At 36.0% G+C, this 22,342-nt stretch overlaps 4 protein-coding genes across 4 annotated transcripts; 3 read left to right on the top strand and 1 right to left on the bottom strand.

Annotated features, from left to right (window-relative positions):
• Positions 1–430: 430 nt before the first annotated feature.
• LOC135145442 (uncharacterized) lies at positions 431–3,335 on the top strand. The gene is made up of 15 exons (XM_064077554.1): positions 431–487; positions 540–617; positions 722–838; positions 1,366–1,451; positions 1,600–1,662; positions 1,818–1,923; positions 2,047–2,114; positions 2,175–2,232; positions 2,286–2,367; positions 2,432–2,521; positions 2,583–2,672; positions 2,719–2,781; positions 2,831–3,049; positions 3,110–3,212; positions 3,268–3,335. Coding segments are annotated over exons 5-13 (735 nt in total). The 5' UTR covers positions 431–487; positions 540–617; positions 722–838; positions 1,366–1,451; positions 1,600–1,660; the 3' UTR covers positions 3,007–3,049; positions 3,110–3,212; positions 3,268–3,335.
• Positions 3,336–5,218: 1,883 nt separating this feature from the next.
• LOC135145443 (uncharacterized) lies at positions 5,219–6,489 on the top strand. Its single transcript, XM_064077555.1, has 4 exons — positions 5,219–5,330; positions 5,422–5,637; positions 5,793–6,251; positions 6,420–6,489. The coding sequence occupies exons 2-4, from the start codon at positions 5,427–5,429 to the stop codon at positions 6,428–6,430; spliced, it is 681 nt and encodes a 226-aa protein (XP_063933625.1). The 5' UTR covers positions 5,219–5,330; positions 5,422–5,426; the 3' UTR covers positions 6,431–6,489.
• A 1,529-nt stretch (positions 6,490–8,018) lies between these two features.
• Positions 8,019–9,397, top strand: LOC135145444 (U1 small nuclear ribonucleoprotein C-like). Its single transcript, XM_064077556.1, has 6 exons — positions 8,019–8,124; positions 8,285–8,427; positions 8,484–8,864; positions 8,921–9,088; positions 9,149–9,225; positions 9,290–9,397. The coding sequence occupies exons 1-5, from the start codon at positions 8,117–8,119 to the stop codon at positions 9,208–9,210; spliced, it is 762 nt and encodes a 253-aa protein (XP_063933626.1). The 5' UTR covers positions 8,019–8,116; the 3' UTR covers positions 9,211–9,225; positions 9,290–9,397.
• A 3,101-nt stretch (positions 9,398–12,498) lies between these two features.
• Positions 12,499–17,372, bottom strand: LOC135145427 (26S proteasome non-ATPase regulatory subunit 1-like). The gene is made up of 21 exons (XM_064077526.1): positions 17,333–17,372; positions 17,070–17,187; positions 16,820–16,989; positions 16,632–16,765; positions 16,163–16,303; positions 15,597–15,731; positions 15,383–15,493; positions 15,192–15,314; positions 14,975–15,131; positions 14,778–14,925; positions 14,590–14,719; positions 14,408–14,540; positions 14,248–14,352; positions 13,988–14,194; positions 13,833–13,937; positions 13,689–13,764; positions 13,549–13,634; positions 13,328–13,497; positions 13,007–13,267; positions 12,729–12,951; positions 12,499–12,677 (listed from the first exon to the last, which is right to left on the bottom strand). Exons 1-21 carry the CDS (start codon positions 17,355–17,357, stop codon positions 12,589–12,591), a joined length of 2,847 nt encoding a protein of 948 aa, XP_063933596.1. The 5' UTR covers positions 17,358–17,372; the 3' UTR covers positions 12,499–12,588.
• Between the last annotated feature and the right edge of the window lie 4,970 nt (positions 17,373–22,342).

The raw sequence follows: 22,342 nt of genomic DNA, 5'->3' as shown, positions 1-22,342 counted from the left end.
CTGACTCACCTCGGGTATACGATGAAATGTCCTGTTGATAGAACTATTCTTGTTATAGATTTGACACCAACTGCAGCAAATTTGAGCTCGGAAGTTACACCGGGTACTTTAATATGTTCGTAACAGTCCTAGAAAATGTTTAATTTTAATAATATACCCACTTAGTTATAAAATTTAAGTTTTAAGTTGATTCTAGTAGGGTGCAATAATCAATAAATATTATCTACCCTCTCTATATAATTTTTAAATTTTATTTTTACTTAGTGTTGGCCAGTTAACCTACCTACTAAATACTTCGATTTCAAGATTTTAATATCTTTTCAGTGGTTTGAACTCTACTAAAAAAATAAATAAACCAGTATTGGCCCACAATAAATTTCTCGGCCCCAGTTTTTCATTTCAGAAAAGCCTTTCTACCTTTATTATAGAAGCAGTTATAGAATATGCAAGGATAGTTCTTGATCTTTTTGCTACTAAGGATACTAAAGTTTTTATTTAATGCTGTGTGTTTGTCTTTTTTTTTTATTTGTGGACTTCAGGTTCGGGTGCTGGCAGTTGGTGAATTTGGTTATTGTTATTTGAATGGTTGGGAAGATGAACAGCAGGATATTAAGCCAGTATGCCTTCCAGTAAAATAAACTTGTGTTGAATTTATTTAACTTTTTGTTTAAATTTACCATATTAAATATAAATTATTTATTATTATTGTTACTGTCGTAAGATTATAGACACACTTTCGTGCTTAAACCCCCCAAAAACCTACCAGAATTCTGACTTAATCGCATTTGGGGATAGCAGTGAATTTATCTCAAATGATTTGGACGAACTTCGGAATGAGGTTATACTTAATTTATATCTAATTCTAATTCTATTAGAAATTCTTTTTTTTTACCTTTTTTTTTATGTCAGTAGCACTTGTACTAAAAATACTTATAATAAAATAAAGTTTGTAATATATATAATCTTAACTGTTTTATAAAATTCGTCTTCTTCGAAATAATGGCTTAACTTGCAAAAAAAAACCAAAAAAAAAAGTAAAAATATAATAAACATTATATTACTTATTAAAAAAAAAGCCTCCTTCAATTTATTTAAAACGGAATTTGAACAAAACTTTAAACAACAAAAGGATAACAAAAGGATTTTTGAAAGCTATATTTTTATTATAAAAAAGCATATACATAAATTTTTTTATTAATTTTATATTAAATATGCTTGTGACTCGTGTTTTTAGTTTAAATCATACAAGAACGAATAATAATAGTATCAATAATCTTCTTTTTATGTTATTAATTTTGCATACTTTTTTTTAAAATTTGTAACGTTTTTTTAGTTTAAAAATTAGCTACTTTTCCCTTTATTAAGGATTCAGACTTCCGTATTAGAATTGTTTACTTTATTTCTCGGACGCTTACATTTTTGGAAAGCCTCAACTCTTCAAAACATTATCAGTTACCCAATTATGCACCTTAACTTAACTTTTATTCAATTTTAATTTTTTTTAAAAAAATTACGTATTTCTTAATAAGTTTGCTTTAAAGGAAATACGGACTCTTTTGAAACTAAAATATACAAATTTTAATAACTAACTATTTGCAGAGTTGGTAGCGTGGATTTACGATCTTCCTTTATCAAGCGGTTACTGCGCACTTCTAATAAAATGTTTGACGCCATTTTATTATTTTTAATAAATTTACAATCAAAATCATCACTATATCTTTGTAACTCTCTAACTCGTTCAGAAATTTTAGCCATTAAATTCACAAAATTATTTAATTTAATATATGTATTTTTATTAAATTTCTTGATCAAAGCAGGGCTAATAATTTTCGCCATCTCGAACTTTGTGTGGTTAATGTCTTGCCTGATAAAGGACTTTTCCCTTCCAGCGAAAAGTACAACGAGGCTGCTCCTTTTAAAGATGTTTTGTTTATATATATTCTCCTCTTTACTTTTTTCATACACGCCCTTTTTGTGTTATGAATTACTTGTCTCTTGTTAAGTTCTTTACGAACTTTAATTTTTTTTGTAATCCTATACAAAAAGATAACCGAATGCTTCTCGACGTGTTCGTATACATTCTTCTGCCACGTGTTGCTCCACTCTGTTACTCGGTTTCTTGCATCTTTGCGTGCACAAATAAAAAAGAAATGTACTAATTATTTTCTTCCTAGTTTAGTGCAGCTTCATTACTCGTTAAAAAGGTTGAAAATCGCTGGGATTCCCATGAAGGTTAATTTTTTTTTAAAGGTAGGTTCCTGAGTAATACAGAATATTTTATTCAGAGTACTTCTTTGGAGCATTGCGTTTCGTTGTACGACGTTGTTATCTTGCTCCAAGCTGATGCTCTCGATTGCTTTTTTCGCGGTGGCTATTGACTATTGGCCCTCTGAATTTGATTTTTATTTGCTCATTTTTTCGTGTTTGGCAGAACCACTCGTGCATTGGTCCGAAGAGGAATGTCTAATGACGGACAAGACTGTCTTTTGGCCGGACAAACGCTCGTCCAAACTTCACGGAGGTATGTAGATCTTTACTCCCTCTTTCCCACGTGGAGCGCTGGTTCACCTACAGGCTGCTAGACGCGCTGTGCGTGCGCCAAGTGCGACGGGCCACTTCGCTTAAAGTGACATCGGGGCCCTCCTCTTGCATGCTCAAGCACATATTTTTCGGTTAGAAAAGACTGCGCTTTGTTTTTTTTTCTAATTTTTGTCGCAGGTAGACTAGTTGTATTGCACTCTGAAGATCGCATCCCCGCATTCGTTTTCAAAGCAGCTGAGGGTCGCTATTTCTTATATATACACACCCATATATACAACTTTGCCGGTAGGTGTGCTTTACTTGCACGAGTTGTACAGCCCAGAATTTCTGCATGCTTTTCCCGGGTTGGCACTTGGCGCTGAGCTCGAGGGCTGTCCATCTGTTGACTATATTGAGGCGAGCGCCCTCTCTTTCTTATTTGCGTTGATAAACTTTCTGGTGAGTAGGATTTTTTGGATATCATGAGAAGCTGTGACTTAACAAGCATTTTGGAATTGGACGGCGACCGGTGCGCGATTTGGCTTTGCCTCTTATTTTCATACTCATTTTGATATATTTGTCAAATTAGGAAAGGAGAAATTAATTTGCAATTTGTAAGAGAAAGTCTTTATTTAAAAACACTTTTTTATTCACTACAAAGTAAGACCCGCGCTCTATTCGACCCTTCTTTGGTAAACATTCACTTTTAATTATTACAATTTCTTATTTAATACTATTAGCCCAAAGTCACTTCTTATGTCAAGAATCCTCTCTTGGAAATTTTGTCAAAAAAAAAACTTTCACTCTCCAACGTCAACACTGCAATACAGGCACCCTTAATTATTTATAATATATTTAACAACTTGAATTCAGCCTTTTTAGATTTTTTTAAGCGTGCTTGAAATACGCGAAGAAAGTCGTTGGGAGCTGTTGGCGGAAATTCCAGAATCCCTACGAACATCAAAGCATGCTGAACTCTTGCAGGATCTTTGGGACTTGTGTAACCTGTTTGGCTCAGTAAGTAGAGGACATCAGCTGGTATGGCTGTCTGTTTACTGTTAATTTTCTAACTTTCTTAATTTCTTAATTTCTTAATTTGCTACTTAAACAGGCGTTATATATCTGATGCTTATCTTAAGTTTACTTTTTATATCTTTTCCACAGATCGAATTGACCTATAAAAACATTTTCACCAGCTTTAAAGCTTCCCATGCCGACCAAAAAGGTTTTCACCCGGAGTTCTTTGTTTAGCAACTTTTTTCCCAAGCTCTTCCTGCAGAAAAAGTATATATCGATGATCAGTATCTCCTCGGCGAACTTGAGCGTTTAAGGCGGTTGCCAGTAGACGCCCAGTTATACTCTACCGCTTTGCTTGTTAATTATCTTTCAGAACTTTCATTCTGCGATGCAGGATGGGCGTGTTGTCCAAGCCGAGTAAAGGCCAAAAGGACTTTTCTGGTAAGAAGGACGTACCCCGAAGTGCGCTGGATAAGTGGACTCGTGACGCCGAAAAAATCATTTACGCCAGACTTGTAGGAAGGGAGTTTGAGGGTGGATCCTCAAGCGGTTATGTTCTTTACCAGGTGAGGCAGCGTATCCAATTTCTAGCGTTTGACTACGGCGCAGTTAAAAGTTTAATAGGGTTTGGGACAGGAAACTTCTTAGTTCCGGCAAGTAATTGGAGAATTTCGATTCAAAACCGCGATTACTACCACTATTTAAAACAGAATAAAGACTTTTCCTATTGTTTTTATACAGTCGCTGCTTATTAGTAACATAGCAATGGGGCAGTCTCCTCGCCTACTTTGGAAAAAATTTTGCTCGAGTACGATCTTATCATGAGCAAAGTTAATTTAGTTGTTTCGTTAAGGTTAAGTTTAGTAGACGTTCTTAAGTTAAATTGTTTTATACTGCGTGGTTATAAACAATGCAAAGTTACTAATAAAGTTTGTATTATATGTGAAGTCTTTAGAAAACTTCAAAGTTCTAAAGTTAGGTAAGAACTTTGTATTAAAACTTTAATATTTTGGTGGAACGTTACAAGTAATGCACACTCGTGGGCAAACGTAGTGAGATTACAATATACCACAATTAAGTATTTTATTAAATGTTACCGAAACCTTAACCACAAAAACACTTGCACTGGGGCAACGAAGGATACGCTTTAATAAGTTTGCCAATATAAGTAGGTGTTAATAAAAAATAAGTGTACTAAAAAAAACAAAATTTTCCAAGCTTAAAAATAGCGAGTTTAGCATAAATATAACGAGTCAGTATTAGAGGAAGAATAAAACAACGATAGTGCAAAGGAGCTTTACCAAAAAAAAGATTGAAAAACAAATAAATGTGATTTATTAAAAAAGGTTGGGATGTCATAACTATATAACTATTTTAAAAAGAAATAGTGTACGTCAAAGCTAAAAATTAACGTATTTTAAACGACTGATTAACCAAACGAAAGTGCTCAGACTGTCATAACAGTATTCCAAAATGCAGTAGAAGCGCAGAAGTTACCTGCACACTTCGCAGGCATCGAAAGTTAGCTGGTAGAGGCACCAAAAGCTCTCGCTTCTGTTGACCTATGGACTTTCGACATCTAAAACATTGGTTCCTTAAAGCTAGTTTGGATGCAGACATTTAAAAAATGAATCATCTTTTTGAATTGAGGGGCCAGATGGTCTTCCATGTCCATTAAAACACTGTCTCAGTATATATGACGAGACCCCCTGTCTTTGCAGCTGTGCTGGGCTTGAACCTGTTTGTCTAACTTTACTAAACTTGAGTTAGTAAGGTTCTTTCTACACTTTTAGGTAACCCGCTCTTTATTTTAGCTTTTTTTACAATTTTTATTTATTCACAACCTAAATTCATTTGATACTGCTCTTTATAAATTTTTTGTAGTCGTGATGTCTGTGGTAGCGCTCTCACATAAAAGAAGTTATGACTCTTTTTTTGATGGTTTATCTAGCTCTCCTACTGTAAGTAGTTGTCGCATTCAAAAGAGATGCAGACTTGCAGTTTCCCCACAAAAAATTCTCTGCAATGACACCAGAAGGCATTTAAGTGCACTTGACGATCAGCAACTAACACGCACCTTTAGCCGTTTTCCTCGATATAGTACTTTTTTTTTCGTGTTTATGTGTATGGTTAAATATTATTATCTTTAATTTATTTATTTTAAAAGTGTTGTGTGATATTATGTTTCTTGAGTTAGGTTTTAAAAATCTTTTTCATTCGTAGGCTAAAGGCTTAATTAGGTTAATTTTAAATAGGTCTTGACGATTATGAAGCTTCCCCCAATAAAGAAAAAATTAGGGAAAATGAAGAAAGCGACCAGTTATCGAATTTGACTAGTCGCGAAAATAGCAGTGAAGCTAATTTTACGAATTGTAATGGCACTCTTGTAGACAATAAAAGTGGTATCAAATCCCGAGTGAACGAAACTTCCTTATTTAGCCAGAGTGGCAAGGTCCATCCTTGCAGTTCTTTAAACACAAACTTCAAAACGGCGCCATTTATTCGCCGAGCAAGCCTTAAAGACGACCCACAACTTCTGTTTACCCTCGACCAAGTTAAGAGTATTATAACAAAAGCGCTAGAAGAGAAAGAAAAAAGCTTAAGAGAAGAATATGAGCTTCGTCTTCAGGAACTACTTATGGAACAGTACCAGGCTTTCGTCCGTCATACTGAAGAATTGATTCATCAAAAGTTATCGAAGAGCACCTTTGACTGTACTTCCTTATTTCTTGCTCTTTTCTTTATACATTAGAGATACACGTCCTTGAAGGCTTTCTCTGTTATAACAGTGATGGTTCATCTATTTTTGTTATATAAGAGCTGTACATATAGTTTTAATACCTTCAAGTTTGCTTAAGTTTTTAAACTTATGTATATTGTAGATATGTGCTGATGTTACCTTTCAGGACAATGACAAGTGCTTTGACAAATATATAATAAATAGCTGCACCCTTTTTGTTGTATTTTTTGGAGACTTTTTTTTTTCGTGACTTACAACTTATTTTTATATTTTTTTTTTGGAATTCCCCAGTCCTAAACGTGCATGAGATATTGCCTTTCATTTTTTACTTTTAAGGCAGATGTAACTCGCTTTATAGTAGTCGGCCGGCTATATTAGTCATATATGCATATCGTTTGTTTTTGTAACACTCACAGGGTATGTAGACAAGAATGAAACTTATCATGGTCTTTACTTATCGTAACTCTGCAATAGTAATAAATTTTCTTAAAAGCAATTAAGTCGCTTATAGTTCCTTGGTTGTTGTAGTTATTATATGAATGAAGTTGCAAAGACTGAGACTAGGAGGCTCATACAACGCGAAAGTTAGGCTTTTCCTGTTTAATCTGTTGGTATATATGCGTTAACCTTAACTACCTATTATAATTTATTTTGGTTGTCTCTGCTAGTAATATAAAAAAAATAAAAAATACGATAGCAAAATTACTTTCTACTTATTAGGACTATTCTTTATTTAGCTTGCACGAAAAGTAAGTATTATATTTGATGATAGATACAGTAATTGGGAGCTATTAGTACTAAGAAAGGGTCCGTCTAGTTTTATTAGAATTTAACATTGAAGTGGGTTTAACGCAAAGTACTGTATTAAACACGGAACGTGTACTATATTGGAAATATATTCATTTATATTAAATTCACGTTAAGGGACGCCTTTAACCCCTTCGCAGCCCCTAAAACCATATTTTTGCTAAAAAAAACAATTTCCAGATAAAAAGTTATTTTAAACAGGCTATTGCCTTAAAAGATGCTTAGTTGGCTTTAAATATCTGTAATACATATACTATATAATAACTGCAATTTTAAGGTAACAAGGACAACCGTTTTTAACTTATAAAAAAAGGAAATGGTTGTTTCCACCAACAAAAGTGCAGTGTAAAACAGCCGAGTGGTAATTGCATTAGACTACCTTGTGGCGTCTCACTCCCCTTGTCATGTTAACTTCGATTTTATTGCTTTAAAAAGGTTAACTCTACTTTAGTATGTAACAATTTTAAGATATATATAAATAGAATTGTAATTAAAAACATCAAAAATTGACTTGTCCTTTTTTCTTTCATAGCTCAGTAGAATTTTTGTAAAGATATTATACGCTCTTCAGCGTTAATTCTTTTCAAACAACTGAATTTAAGGGCCTCCGATCAAACAAATCTTCCGAAGATTATCTACTTTAAATACTATGTAATTATATACTATTAGATAGTTACATAAATCTCTTATTCTTTTAAAACAAGTCTTTCAGTTTCTCCTTAATTTTATAAATTTTCTGGTCCACGCATCCACTGCGGGCGTACAACACAAGTCGCGAGGTCTAAGGGTAAATTATTATTTAATAAGCCCCGGGAAACCTCATTCGCACTTGAGTATGGACGCACCCCCCTCGAAGGTAAAATCGTGGGTTTACAAAGAAAGCGCTCCACCTCTGGGCCACCCAGTGTAGCTAATTTTTTTTGTTACTAACCCTGCAGTACGTGTTCCCTTAAAAATAGGCTTTTTCATATCATTTTTGCCCATCAGTTTGAAGGCTATCTCTGGCTTAAAAAAAACAACTGGCCTTAATTAATGCCCAAGTTTCTATTTTACTAACTTTTTCTTTGTTAATTTCTAATTAAATAATAGTAAGAATTAATGTTGCTTTTTTTAGTTTTCCAAACTTTTTTGTTTAATTTTGCTGTAGACTTATCTTAAGAGCGTTAACAGTGATTTTATTTCATCGTTTTAATGGAATAGGTACTATTGTGATTACTGCGACGCAGTTTTACAGCATGATTCGGAGTCTGGCAGAAGGACCCATAATCAAGGTAGAAAGCACAAAGAAAATGTAAGGCAGTGGTACACTAACTGGGTAATGGAGAATCCTGAGGAAGCTATGAGTATCTTAATTTTTATTTTTATATCCTCGTGCTGTTTTATTCTTTTCGACTACTAGAGTACGGAGCTATGCCTCATCTTTTTCCTGGGATAATGCCCACCCCTCTCCCGGGTTTACCTGGACTTCCGATACCAGGCTTGATGCCCGGCCCTCTTCCTGGTCTCTTGCCCGGTCCTATGCCCGTTCCCTTCCTCGGACCGCCCGGTTTTCCGCTCCCGTCTGGCCCATTCCCTGGAGTTGCTGGAGGCCCTCCACCTCCCTTTAATCCAATGGGGCCTCCGGGACGACCTCCTATAAATGGTCCTCCGGGCAGCCCGTTCCCTCCTGTGAGTGCAAGTACTTTGGGGGGGTTGATCTCTTCCACTCCCGCAGGCAATAACCCTATTGACCAGCAAGGCAACTTGTATTCAGCGCCTTCTGGGCTTATTGGCCCCGGTGGTATTTATTAATTAAGACTTTTTCTTCGTTTAGTTTGCTTTTTCCTTCTTGTGCAGGCCCCACTCAGGCCGATGCGTCTCAAGCCCCACCTGGTATGGAACAAAATCAATTTAGAATTGGACAGGGACCACCGCGGGCACCGCCTCCGGGCGTGCGTCCACCTTCTAGCTTGAACTTGGAAGCCTCCGGGATGCAGGGCTCTTCCGGACTGCCCCATCCTCTCGGTACTCCACATCTTTGAGGACACGGTTTTACCCATTATGAGTTATTATGCTTTACAAAAGGGCAGCCCATTTTTGTGCCAAACTCTAATTTTGGCCCCGGTGCTCCGGGATACCAGCCTTAAATAACTTTTTAATATGTATTTGGCTTTTAATTCGTAGTCTTTGTTAAGTTAATCCATTTCCTTTTATGCTTCGGACCAGTTGCTTCAACGTTCGTAATTTATCTTACTGAGAATTATATAGTAATGGCAATATTTTCAGCCTAACGGCCAAGTCTTTGCTACAAGTTATTGTGTAGAATTTTTAAAAATTTCCACGGAAAATAATATTATTTTAAAATACTTTTTATACTTGTTCCAGTTTTTTTAATTATTGATTACCTTAATTTACTTGCTACCTTTTGATTTTATTTAAATTAAAAAAATACTTATAGCGGGTGTCGCTTTCGGAAACATTTTTCTTGTCGGTCTTTAACTTTATGACTCCGTTTTCCACTCTCTGTATAGTTCTCTCTGTATCTCCCCTCCTCGGTATAGCAATTATTTTGCCAGATTTATACAGCAGCACTAAAGTAAGCGTTGGTAAGTAACTAAGATGACTAGTCTTTAGGTTTTTTATAACTCAGTCCAAACCTATACCTTATTATTTTTTTTCTTTTAATGTGGAAGCCCACAGCACTCTAGTTCGAGATTTCATTGCAGGCTCGGCTAAGGAAGCTCTTCCTTTAAGCTTTAACTGCTTACTACTTTTTTTTACACAAGATATCAATTATTGTACCGGCCAATTTCTTGTACCGGAAAAACAATAAAACTTATTAAAAGAAATAATATTGGAGAGCACTGGTCGTTAGTGACGTATTTTAACGCTCGAAAGAGGAAGCACTTCTTTGGCAACTGCAGTGTTAACTACTGTGTTTATTTGTTACTTGTCATAGCTTCGTTGGTTGTGGGTATTTTTATATTAAGTTTAAGTGTAACTTTCAAAAAGAAAAAAAATAAGGCGTGGCATGTTACTAAATGTTTTTTGATCTTACACGTTAATATTGTACATATTAAATGAGAGTTTAAAACAATGACCAAATTACTAAAAAAAATAGTCGCTATTTAGTTAGCACACCCGTTATATTCTGTTTAATAACCTTAAACATTTCGGAATCTTTCTTGAACTTACGCTTGTAAAAATTTCGTTAGTCAAAGAAAGGTACACCACACCCCACGTCTGTAAAAGTTAAAAACAGGGGCTTTTCCATTACGTCCACTGGAAAAATTTGCATTAACACACGAAGCGCCTTTAACTTGAAGACAAAACAAATTTTGCGCTTTTTAAGTGGAAACTCGGAACTTCATCTTGATAAAACTTACTAGAGTTGTTTTTCTCGCCGTTAAAAAGCCATTGACCGTGTATGGCCCGAAGGTCTTCTATTTAAACTACGCCACTAGCACTCCGTTAGCTTTCTACAACATACTCTTGTCGTTTCTTACGTGGACGCGCCTTTCGAGCGAGAATGGGCACTCCACTGCTCATCGCACTGTATATGCGAGATCTTCCGATCCCTGCGAATTTTCATACTTGCATAGCACTCTACGCCGATGACACCGCAGTCTATGCACCTTCAAAGTAGCCCTCATTATTGCGAAAGCTACTCGAAAACCCTTGCTGGCAGGTGCTGGCAAGGGAGGTAACCATGAATCTATAAAAAGGAATTTTCAATTCGAAAAGATGCTCTGCGTTACTTTCGCTTGTAATTTACGAAATTTTTAAGATTTTACGGAGCTCCCAGGCCGAATACTTAGGCATCGTCATTGGTAGGCGACTAGCGTTAACACAGAATTCGTTGCGACCAAGGTTAAAGCAGTAATTAACGCACTTGGCCCGCTGCTCTGCGCGAAAAACGCAATAAACTGCTCCTCTATAAAGAGTGTGTGCGTCCTAAAAATGTCTTTGCCTCTGTTCCGTTGCTTAGACCTGAAAAACTATCGACGGTTCACTCCTGCAACTAATGACCAGCGTACATTATTTCATGCGCAATGCTAAATTGCACCCCGACCTGTCTGGGACGACTTTTTAATACGCAAATATTTCTTTTCTTAGGTACTTACATACGAACCCTGGGCAAACGCATGCTATCGACGGCTTCGCGAAGCGCTTTAAGCGCACACTTGTTTGTAAACTCTACCCATAATAAATCTGTATATATAATATGCTGAGAAAGCTTACACATAATAAATACGAACTAAGCAAAGTAATCTAAGTTACTAGCAAAACTAAGCAATCTGCGCTCGTTTTTATTAGGCATTGCACATGTTGATAATAAAAATTAAGGTTCAGTTCCATACGTCACTCTTACTCCTAGTGCAGTGTGATATAATTGAAGTTTAAGTAATACCTTTTTTCCAAGCATCACTGAAATATGAAGTTATTAAACCTGTGTTACTAGTGTGTAATAAGTCCTTGGCTAAGAATATACAGCTTAATTGTACTATGAAGAACTCTTTTACAGAACGAAATTCGTATAACAGATATTGAGTTCCCAAGACACCGGCATCCGACACTGAAGAATTAAGAAGTGACAAACTTGCGCACTGATAGGTCTGGTAGGAAACCGCACTGTTGGAGAAGGTTTTGACTATGGATGCCAAGACTAGATTTTCACGATATTCTTTATCCTAAAACTGCCATTAAAAACTGGTTAAAAGCTGTTCAGGCCAAAGCAATCGGGCGGGTTGTTTATATTAAGCGTCGTAAGATGCTAAACGGTAGTTAATACGTACATTATATATTGAATTCCTGAACTGTTAACGAATTGGAATTCTTTAAGTAAAAACCTACAACTCGCAAAAGGGTTAAAAAATTTATAGGAAGGGCTCCTGATATTGGTATCTCATCAACGACAAAGTTTTTTATTAAAGGCTACACAGGAGCTTTTCCTCGCAGACGACGAGGATAAATTTTGTCTTTTATCTATGGTATCTACGGAAGTTTCGTTTAGGATGCACACTCAAAAAGGGCAGACCGCCTTACAAACAATCAGCTCGGTATAGCGGACACTGTTAAGTAAAATATATTATTATAATATTAAGACTATAACTATTTAGTTAGAGAATTATCCTTTCACGTTTTATATAACCCTTATATTCGAAACCCTCTTATTACAATAGTACAACAGCAAATAGGATCCTTAAATTAATTAATTAATACTTAGGTTAAAGTTATGAGAATTTTCTCAACTTCTTATTGCGAAACTTCTAAATAAAGTTGGAGAATTTTTTATCTTTTATAATTTATCTTTATAAAAAAGAATAATGGAAATTTTTAATACGACAGATATTTGTTTTTATTGCCAATGCAGTTCAAAAGCGCATTATTACAGTAAGGAGGGAAGTACAAAAGATGTTTGTTGTTTATTGCAACTTCTAAGAGTAGTAATTATAAAAGAAGCCCCGTTAAAAAAATATCCAGCCACCGAAGTTTATTAATATAGTTCTTTCAATAGGATTTCTTTAAGTCTCGTTCGTTGTAGTCTCCTCATCTTCGTCGTATTCAAAGGGCTGCGGCGGTTCGGGTTCGTCTTTTTCATCCTCTTGTTTTTCTTAGAAAACCGATTTCATTAAATACGTTTTTTAAGAAAAATGGTAACTACCAAATTGAGGAGCAGAAAACTCGACGAATTCGGCGGGCGCATCCGGAGTGGTGTCCTCCAACAAAACGATGCCGCCGAGCTCCCGGATTGGTCGGTACCTCGAGTCGGGGGGGAGCACAACATACTTCAACTGCTCTGGGGCCACTGCCGCCGGATTGGAAAGTAATTCGTATGTTAACTCCGCCGGCGCTTCCTTCTCTGTCGCCTTCTCCCCTTTGCTTTCCTTGAAAAGGAGATAATATATATTAAAGTGGGGAAAGCAGGAGAAAACAAAAGACCTTCGGTTCCTCCATCTCGGAAAGCGCCTCCTTTTCAGTTTCCAATTCTTTACTATCCACGTGCATCTTGTGCTCCTCGACGTCGGAGGGCGGGGCCTCCTTGTCGAGATCTCTTCGCTCGCGCTTCTTTAAAAATCTCTCCGTGAAGGAAAGTATAGCGCTCGAGAAGCGGGAACGCGGGGCCTCATGGGGTTTCTGAATGGCAGAGGGATAGGCAAACCAGGCCGGCTTGCAGTTCGACTTGAACTCTAAAGCCGGCATCTTTTATAGAGATTGTGAGTGAAAAACGCCCCTTAACAGCATGCAAGATATCCCCCTTACCTTGAGCTCTTTATTCAAGCCAATAAGCGCGGTCGAAGTGAAGGCCAGCGAAAGAAAGTTTGCCAAGGGGAACCAATACCAAAACTGCTGGAAAAGAAGTAGACCAACGGCGGTTTTCATGGAGGTGTGGCCCGTCCGAGACTCCAACGAGATCGTAACGTTCCGGCCACCTAATAAAAGCATTAAAATACGTGTACAGCTCATAAACAATAGGAATCCACCGGCATCGATGATGCCTTGGCCGAGGATTCCGCCCATTTTGGCAAGAGGGCCTTCGTGCTTGTCGTTTATCACTTTTTCAAAAAGTCTAAATGACAACAAGCAGAAGTCAGCGGGGCAAAGCTAGAAGGTTACAAGTTACTTTCTAATAACGCCAGCCTTTTTAACACGAGCCTCTGATTGCCGTATAAGAACGATTCCCAGAGCAATTAGGGCCCCTTTTAGATACCAGATACAAAAATATATTTCTCGTGCGCTTTTACGACCCTAGCTAATAGCAAGGGACCTTGTCTAACAAACTCCACTGCGTCACTAGTCATGGGTTCAAGTAAAGTAACGGCTTCTCGCAGACCCGTCCCAGCGCAGGACACCCCTAAGGCCATGGCGGCTCCTGGTAAAAGGATTTTTTAGTAGATACACTGTGAACTGGTTGCTTCATACCGTATCGCACGTGAGGGTTGTAGCTCTCCGCTAATAAGGAAACGAGGGAAGGGCATTGCTCGGGAGTTCGGAATAATAAGAAGCCCAAAGAAGAGACAGCTGTGCGACGAACGTCATCGCTAACATCGCTAACAGCATAATGAAGAAGCCTCAGGATGGCCTTCTTGTTTCCCGTTCCCACGTAAGACATTGCAATGGTGTGCATCCCTTCGACGCAGAGATCACAACTAAAGCATATAAGAACGGAGGGCCAAAAGTACCGCTCATGCGTATGACAGAGTCCTTGTCCTTGCAGAGTTCAGAGATAAGAGGATCCGCCTCTTCTTCTCGTCCATACATCAGAAAAGCAATGCCAAGCGCGATCCCTGTTGGTGGGAAAATAAAAAATAATAACGATAAGATGATAGAATTTAGCACGACCTCTGATAATTTTTTCATGTTGCGTCACTCGTGCATATTGAAGCATTTGGTCGACGCACTCGGCCTCTGCTGTTCCTAAAAGAACCAAGCCCATCCCAATGGCCGCTGCTTCGCCAGCGATGGCGCTATCGGTCTAGTACAATATTGTTTACTACCTAACAGTAAGCATGACAACAGCGTGCCTGTAGTATTCTGTAGAGTTCAGCGTATACTTCCTTGTCGCTGGTGGCAATCATGGCGGCGCCCACGCCCAGGCTGGCACCGTGTAAAACCTCGACCACCGACGACTCCTTCAAGTACTCCAACAAGTCGCTAATGCGAGGGAGTGTCAGCAAGAAGCTCTACAAAAAAAGGGCAGAAAGAAGGACACCCGCGAACATCATCGCCGTGGTTGGCGTGGATAAGACCATAGGCAAACAGCGAGCCGCCTTCGGTATAGATGCTCGAGGTATTGCCACGGGGCAAATAAGAAGATAATATATTTCGGGAATTTCTGATTTGCCCTCGGTGGATGACTCCTAATTGACCAATAGAAATTTTGTTTCACAAACTTATTAGACAAGTGACCGAGCGTGGCAGTAGCGCTAAACTTTGCCCAATTCTGAGCGCGCCCGAGCCACTCCAGATTCTCTTGTAGAAACTTGTGGTCGGTCGTTCCCGCTTGCATGTAAGCGTGCGCGAGGACGATTGCATTGTGGCAGACGGCGCTTATACCGCAGGACTGCTGCAAGAAGAGCAGTGGCGAAGTTTCAAGAAGACTCAAGCAAGTGATAAATAAGAGTACTTTATAGTTATACAAAATGAGCAAGTCCGTCTTATTGTTCCGAAAAAGAAATTCTCGATGAATATTTATGGTAACTTTACCAGACAAAATAGAAAGCGCTCTATCCAAATTTTCTTTAAAAGTCTGAAATGCAATAATAATTACAACAAATAAAAGGTAACGTTGTTGAGGACGTCAAAAAAATAAACTACAGCGTTTTCTTGGGGCTCTTTTTGCAATGAAACCGATAACGCGCTGATGAAATGCTGCGAAGCGCTTTCGTAGATGTCCAGGCACAGCTGGAAGGCAAGAAGAAGACTCTTCTGTACAAAATTTATTATTGTTGCAACCTCTACTTGGTTACTAAAGTATTATATATGCACAACTACAAAACTTTTATAGTTCAACGTGTAAAAAATATATAACTTCGTCGGCTATAAGCAACCGGCCAATCATGGAGGCTGTTTGAAGTGTATCGTCCAAATGAATTAAGCAGTGACAAATATTCACGTAGTCCGGATGCTCCAAGCTCATAAATAATTTTACGAGAATCTCCAAAACCTACAATAAAAATAAGGAGCTGTAATTAGAAAAAACTCAACAAAATTAACAGCCCCCATTAGTTAAACGAGAATTTTATACGTCATGTGTGAGCGCTTAGGTTAAAGTAGCGACTAACTAAAATTAGTAAAATCTAGTGAGAAAGAACCGATTGAGTTCAAAAACTTTATACGTAAACCATTGGAATTATAATATTAATCTTAATAGAAACTAATGCAGGTAACTAATCTTAAAAATTACAACGAAAAGTAAAATAAACGTGAGAAATTACTTAAGAGGGTGAACTATTAATAAATAAATAATACAAGATTAACTCGGCGTAATAAAAACAAAAAGTTAATAACTGCTCATTAAATAACTCTAACGGTGTTCTTTATACCAAAAATTTAGTTTATGTAAAGAATAATAAATTAAACTTAAATAAAACTAACTGTATTTCTGAAGTTTCTGCTCTGTATGAAATTCATGCAGACGAATAGTGAATATTTGAGCAACTCATGCTGATTTCTCGAGGAAACGATAGCGCGCTCAAATATGTCTGTTCGTCTACTTTCCAAGGCGATCCCAATTACCTGGTTACACGAAAGAAAAAGTGTTAAAAAGTCGCAAGCATTAACCAAAAAAAATTAACTCACGGATTACTACTTACTAACTTAGAAAATTTAAAATAACAAAACTTTAAATATTATATATAATATTAGTGACAGAAAAAAATAATAAAATTTCTTTAAAAAAACATCAACATAAATTATTTTATAAAATATACTATATAGTAAAAGACCAACGAAACAACTTTTTAAAATACCCTTGCAATTATAAAAAAACTATGTTTTCGTTAAATAGTAATATTATTAAAAAAATCGAATTTAGAAATAACTGGTAGTATAGTTGAAAAATTACGTGTCTAAACTGTCCATTATTTAAACTTTTTTCAAATATGAGATCCACGATTTGCTCTAATCTGGAATTAACAGTGAACTCTAAATCTTGGGGTGGTTCGCAGCGAAGGATAACATATTGCTGTATAGCTTTAGCTAAATATAATAAGTAAATATAAAATTAAGAAGATTTCTATTATTAATGTTTACATATCATTGTCCCGGTATATTGAGAATCTTCGTTGACGTTGAAAGTTTCGCCAGAGAGTAAAACATATTTTAGAGAATCCTTATAATTTCCCAAGTGATAGTAGATTTTAGACACGAGTAAAGCGGCTAACCGACGTTCACTAAATGAAGAATCTTCGCATAGAGGTTTTCTAAATGGAAAAAAGCTTTAAAATCCCTTTGTAAAATAACTTTCAATAAATAAAAAAAAAAAGGAGGGGGGAGAACGCACATCTTTTCCAAGTAATCCGCAATTTCAGCCCAGTTATCTTCCACCAAAAGGTCAAGCTTTTGTAAGGCGTAGTTTTTAAGGTATACATCTCTTTCATCCAAGAGTGAAAGAACACAACCTATTTATATTTTTAAAAAAATAAGTCAATTATATTACTTAATAAAAATTTTTTAGTCCAGCAGGTAAGGTGAAAGCTAGATAAACAGTAACATTAAACGATTAGCAGTAAAATGAAAGGAAAGCGCTTTGTAAGTAATAAAAACCTGCTGATAAAACTTGAACCGACATCTTCTGGGAGCGTACCGGAAGATGGTGTAACGTGAAGGCCCTCCAAAATGTAAATCTGTGTAAAAACACCGTTCCCTCTCCCTCGAGGGGGCGAGGGAGTTGAAACTATACTACATTCCTCCGTAAAAACCAGTTTAGAGATGCTCAAAAGCTATAATACGTTTAACATTTGGTCTAATGCAAGTAATCTGGATTAATCCGAAGTTTCTGACAGAAAACTAGTACCAGGAAGAGCCGATTACAAATAAAGTTAAATAAGTATTCGCAATTTTTATGTGATATAGGCTTAAAAATATACTTTTTTGCTGTTTAGTTAACTTAGAAGATTATATTTTAACTATATAAATATATAAAAAATTTAAGTTAATTTTTTTGATAAGATGAAATATATTTTTTTTATTTACTCCAAAAATTTGTAATTCAAAAAAGAGGTGCAATTTATATTTTTCTCTTCGAAATCTTATAGTACATTTACAAAAAAAGAAGCTATTTAAATTTTAAAGAGGACAGATTTTTTTTGATTAAAGTGAGTAGTTAATATCTTAAAGGCCGACAACTGTCAATCTCCTTTCTTTTTAAATACAGCATAAAATCAAATTTTGAATTTGAAATAGAGCATACACGGCCTGTTTGGTAAAGCTCTTTATAAGAAAGTGAAGGGTTGAGAAATATTACAAGTTTCAACTCTTTGGGTATATCGGAGATTATTATTTATTTGCATCTAGTAATCGTTTTGACATACTTCAATCGTTTCACTTAGAGTTTAAATCGATTTGTCTGTATTCCCGAATTGCAGGGAGGGTTAAGGAGGGCGGCCGCCTTCACACAATTAACCCTAGGGTACTAAATATACGCGTAACCCCAGGTATTTTTTAGGATTCACGATTTAATTCGGTATTACTCCCAAGGTTATGTTCTACAAGGGCTATCTGTCAGTCTTCTTTAACGCTCATTGCAGTTAGCCATATGTTGCTGTTAGGATGACGGGTAAATAAAATAAGGTTTTCTGTAATAAATAAAATTAATATTGTTTATGTTTTTGAAGTTAAAATGGAAAAAATAATTCACAATTAATAATCCTCGACCTTGCAAACGCATAAGGAAGTCATTGAGGCCAACAGACCCTGACTAAGGATAAGTTTGTGATTTTATGCCTTTTTTTTACTTTTGACGTCTTTTTGTATAATTTAGGTTTTACGAGATTGGTTGGAAGAAGAGAAAAATAATGACTACATTTTTGAAATAATTACCTTGTGCGAGCCCGTACCCTTTATATGATAAGCGCTGAACTTTACGTTGTAAAAGAAGCTCCTTCTAAGGCTTTAAATTGCACAACTTTACAACATAGTTTCGGTCTATTCATGGCACTACCAAAAATATAGTTATAAATAGCTGGTTATCTCTATCTCATAAACCGGAACATTTAAAAAACTAAAAGCTTAAGATTATTGGAACCTTAAAAAAAAATTAAAAGGGAAAAGCCTTTTTCCTAATATTGGTTCGCCATTTTTTCATTTCAGTTTAGCTTTGATCACAACAGAACTGCTTTTTTTTTACCCTAAAAAAGTCCAAGTCAGTAATATTACTTTTTACAATTCGTTTTTAATAAAAGTACTGGCGAAATTCGATTTATTAAATTTCTATAACTCTACTTCAAGATGGAGTTGTTACTTCTGACTGGATGCTACATATTCTCTTTACCGCAAAACTCGTAGACGGCCATTTAGGTTTACTTATGGCATACTTGACCAAGCAGGTGTCAAAAAAATTAAGAGGATGGCACAGAAAAATATCTTTTTGAGTTTTGACTGCATTTAGCAAAACCTCAAATGGATAGAAGTTATAAAACCACTAACAAAGGAGATAAATCTGTAATTTAAAAAATTTAGTACAAGAGCCCAGAAAAGGATACAATATACCCCGGCGGAAAATACCCAATCACATAAAACTAAAAAAGCAACAAGCTATGCTTTATATAAACTATCTTCAGATCGAAAAACAAGGCTGCTGTATTAAGTATTCAGCACCTGTGTGCAATGAGCACAGATACCGTATTTGCCAAAAAAACAGCATCTAAAGTGTGTGTTGTTTTTGACGAAGTTTACTAAAGAAGATTGCAGAAAAATTGCATATTATCAGCGTAACTTGCAACCCCACTAAGTGTAAAGGAATAGGCCGTTTGCTTTGGTGGTCCGAGGTTAAAGATCTGTAGCGCATGAAGACAGCAATGTTAACTACTAAGCGCCCATTATTTATTATACTTTTCTTTTTTTCTCCCGAATATATATAATTATAAAAGCTGGTAGTGTTATAAAGCCGTTACAGAATTGCTTTCTATAAAACATCAGATAATGTTTAGGTCGTTATATTTAGGAAATGTGCATGGAGGTATTCAATGTATTAGTTATTAAATAGTTAGGCTGTTCTTCATATTAACTAAAACGTTAAACGGCCGTTGTTTAAGGTATGCAAAAGTAGTTCGGTCTCACATCTATGGTGCAATTGAGTTTTCGCAAAAACCAAGATGCGTCAGTGAACATTCTAAAGGGGCATTTTAAATGTGTAAACGCACAAAGCCGAGCAGGGGGCAAATGCTACAGATGCGTAATTCATACAAAACTTAATAATAACTTTTATACATAAGGAACCTATTTTTAGAGTTCAAGTGATTTCAATTGGTATAAGGGAAGATAAAGCAAAAGTTGAATTTTTAGATACTTAATTTGAAGTTCCTAATAAATTCCAGGGGTCGTCAAGGTATTTAATCTATTGTACTAGGGAATGGGAGTTCACAAGAGCGTTAAAGGTTTAATTATTTTCTTTATTATCTAAGGATGAGCATAGCCGGGCGTTTGATGTTGTTTTCCACGCAGAAAACCAGATTTCAAGTAAAGATAGGTCTGCACTTATTTAGTGGTCAATGCTAGTTATTTTTTATTAGAAGATATGAGCAGAGCCGTCAGCGTCTAGATTAGAGAGGCTATTGGAAAAAAAGTGAGTGTATCCTATGTATATAAATTAAATAATAAAGGTGAAAATAGAGTACTCCGAGGGAGAGCTTATAGGATTTTGGGGGTGCACAAGTTTCTCCTGTACGTACAATGATCTATTATCAAATAAATACAAACGCGGGTAAGATTTTCGGTAACTTGCGGTTAATCAGTTTATAATAAAGTTTTTCTTGTTAGACTCTACCAAAGTTTTACCTATATCTAATAAAAACTTTATTATTGATCTTATGTAATTAAAGGCCTCTATTTATCCACAATACTTAATGTATTCTGTGTTTTAAAACCATTTTGATATGAGGGAACTGCAATTACGGATTTTTGTAAACCTGAGTGTATTATAGCTTCAGTAATTTTGGCAACACAGAAAAGTAAACTACTTAGTCGATAATCTTTGGCATAACCTCTAGTATCATTACTTTTTGAGTAAGAATAACTTCTGACTGATTCCATCATGTGGAATAGTAACCCTGGTAGATAAAAGAATAAATTAGCCTAAAAGGTACACCATGGTTGCTGCTATAAAAAGGTTTTTAAGCATGAGATATAACATCGGAGCTTGTACTTTTAAATATTCATTTTATAATTACAGTTTGAAATAACATCCTTTCTATTAGTAAATACATATGGAGGAAGGTAGTGCATCTTCACAAAAGTTAGATAATATTTGATAATGTACGTAGTATTTTTTTGTAGAGGTCATGCACTAAGAGGATAAAAAACTTTGTGAGAATAGTGGCTTTTTGTTAGGGATTAATGACTTATTTCTAATTATTAATAATAGGTATAATAATACCCCTTGGTCCCTAGCCCATATTCCAAAGGTTGTTATAAAAAGCATTCAGACCACGCTAATCGTAGAAAGCTACCTTATTTCTTGGAGCTCCTCTATTTATATATTTCTTTTAATCATCTACGTTTACTAAAGAGTTCTTTGAGTGAGAGGGAATAATACCTTCGACGTTAATAACAATTTTTAAGTAGTAAATGAATTTACTATGCCAATTTCGGTGTTTTAAAAAAAAGCAGAGACATCAATTTAGAGGAACAAGAAGGTGATGGGAAAGGACGGTAAATTATTAACTACTGTTTTTGTAGGCATTTAATTGGTTACCTTTAGACCCCTCTCTGTGTTTTTGTTATTATACATGCCGTATTTAGACTCGTTTAGTAATTGGAGAGTATGTATAAATTGTTATTAAGGGTATTTCCAGGTGGGGTCTTCTGACTTTAAGTTTAGTTTTTAAGTAAATTTTATGGGATCCAACCGTTAAGTTTTAAAAAGATTATTACAGTTTATCACTTTTCTATTGCTGCCCGGCTACAAAGTAAAAGGGGATCTTTTAACCAAAAAAAAAATTAATAAAGTAATTAGATGAAGAAGAAGAACAGATGTGGAAGTTTTTAGTAAAATAACCTGAGTGCTCGAAATACATCTAATAATATAGATATTCCATCTTCTCTTTTACAATGCAATTTACAAATATCTTCTGCGTATGGGTGGCATCCAATGCGTTTTAGGAATGCGCATCATTAATAAGCTTGACCTCGAGTTGTACGAGAACAAAGTAATTGTAAAGGTTGTTTTGAGGGAGTACTAAATTTGATGAGCGAATCTAAAGTCGCAGTAGCTTGTTTTGCCCCGTCTGCAGTGCTGTCACTGTGGAAGGTGCATCGAAGGGTTCCGCAGAAGAAGCGTAGACCAACACACTTTCTGTGCATAGTAGCGGTAGAGCGTTGCGTTACGGCCTTGATTGACTTTGGCCATTTTTATTTGTTGGACACCCACTTTAAAGGGGGTAATAAAATTATAAAATAACCCCTTAACTTCTCAAATGATTGTCATTTTCATACCTCACTATTTAATTATAATTTTAGTAATCAACTTTTCTGATGAATGGCGGACTTGAACCGGAGAGCATTGTACTCTTCTATCTGTTGGATATGCTACCACCCAAAAGGTGGTACCTACCTTGT

This window comes from Zophobas morio, unplaced genomic scaffold, assembly GCF_036711695.1.
Source record: "Zophobas morio isolate AGI-343-1 ecotype UQ-CSIRO unplaced genomic scaffold, CSIRO_AGI_Zmor_V1 ptg000148l, whole genome shotgun sequence".
NCBI lineage: Eukaryota > Metazoa > Arthropoda > Insecta > Coleoptera > Tenebrionidae > Zophobas > Zophobas morio.
The sequence above is the reverse complement of the archived record's forward strand: the minus strand, read 5'-3'. Positions and strand labels throughout refer to the sequence as shown.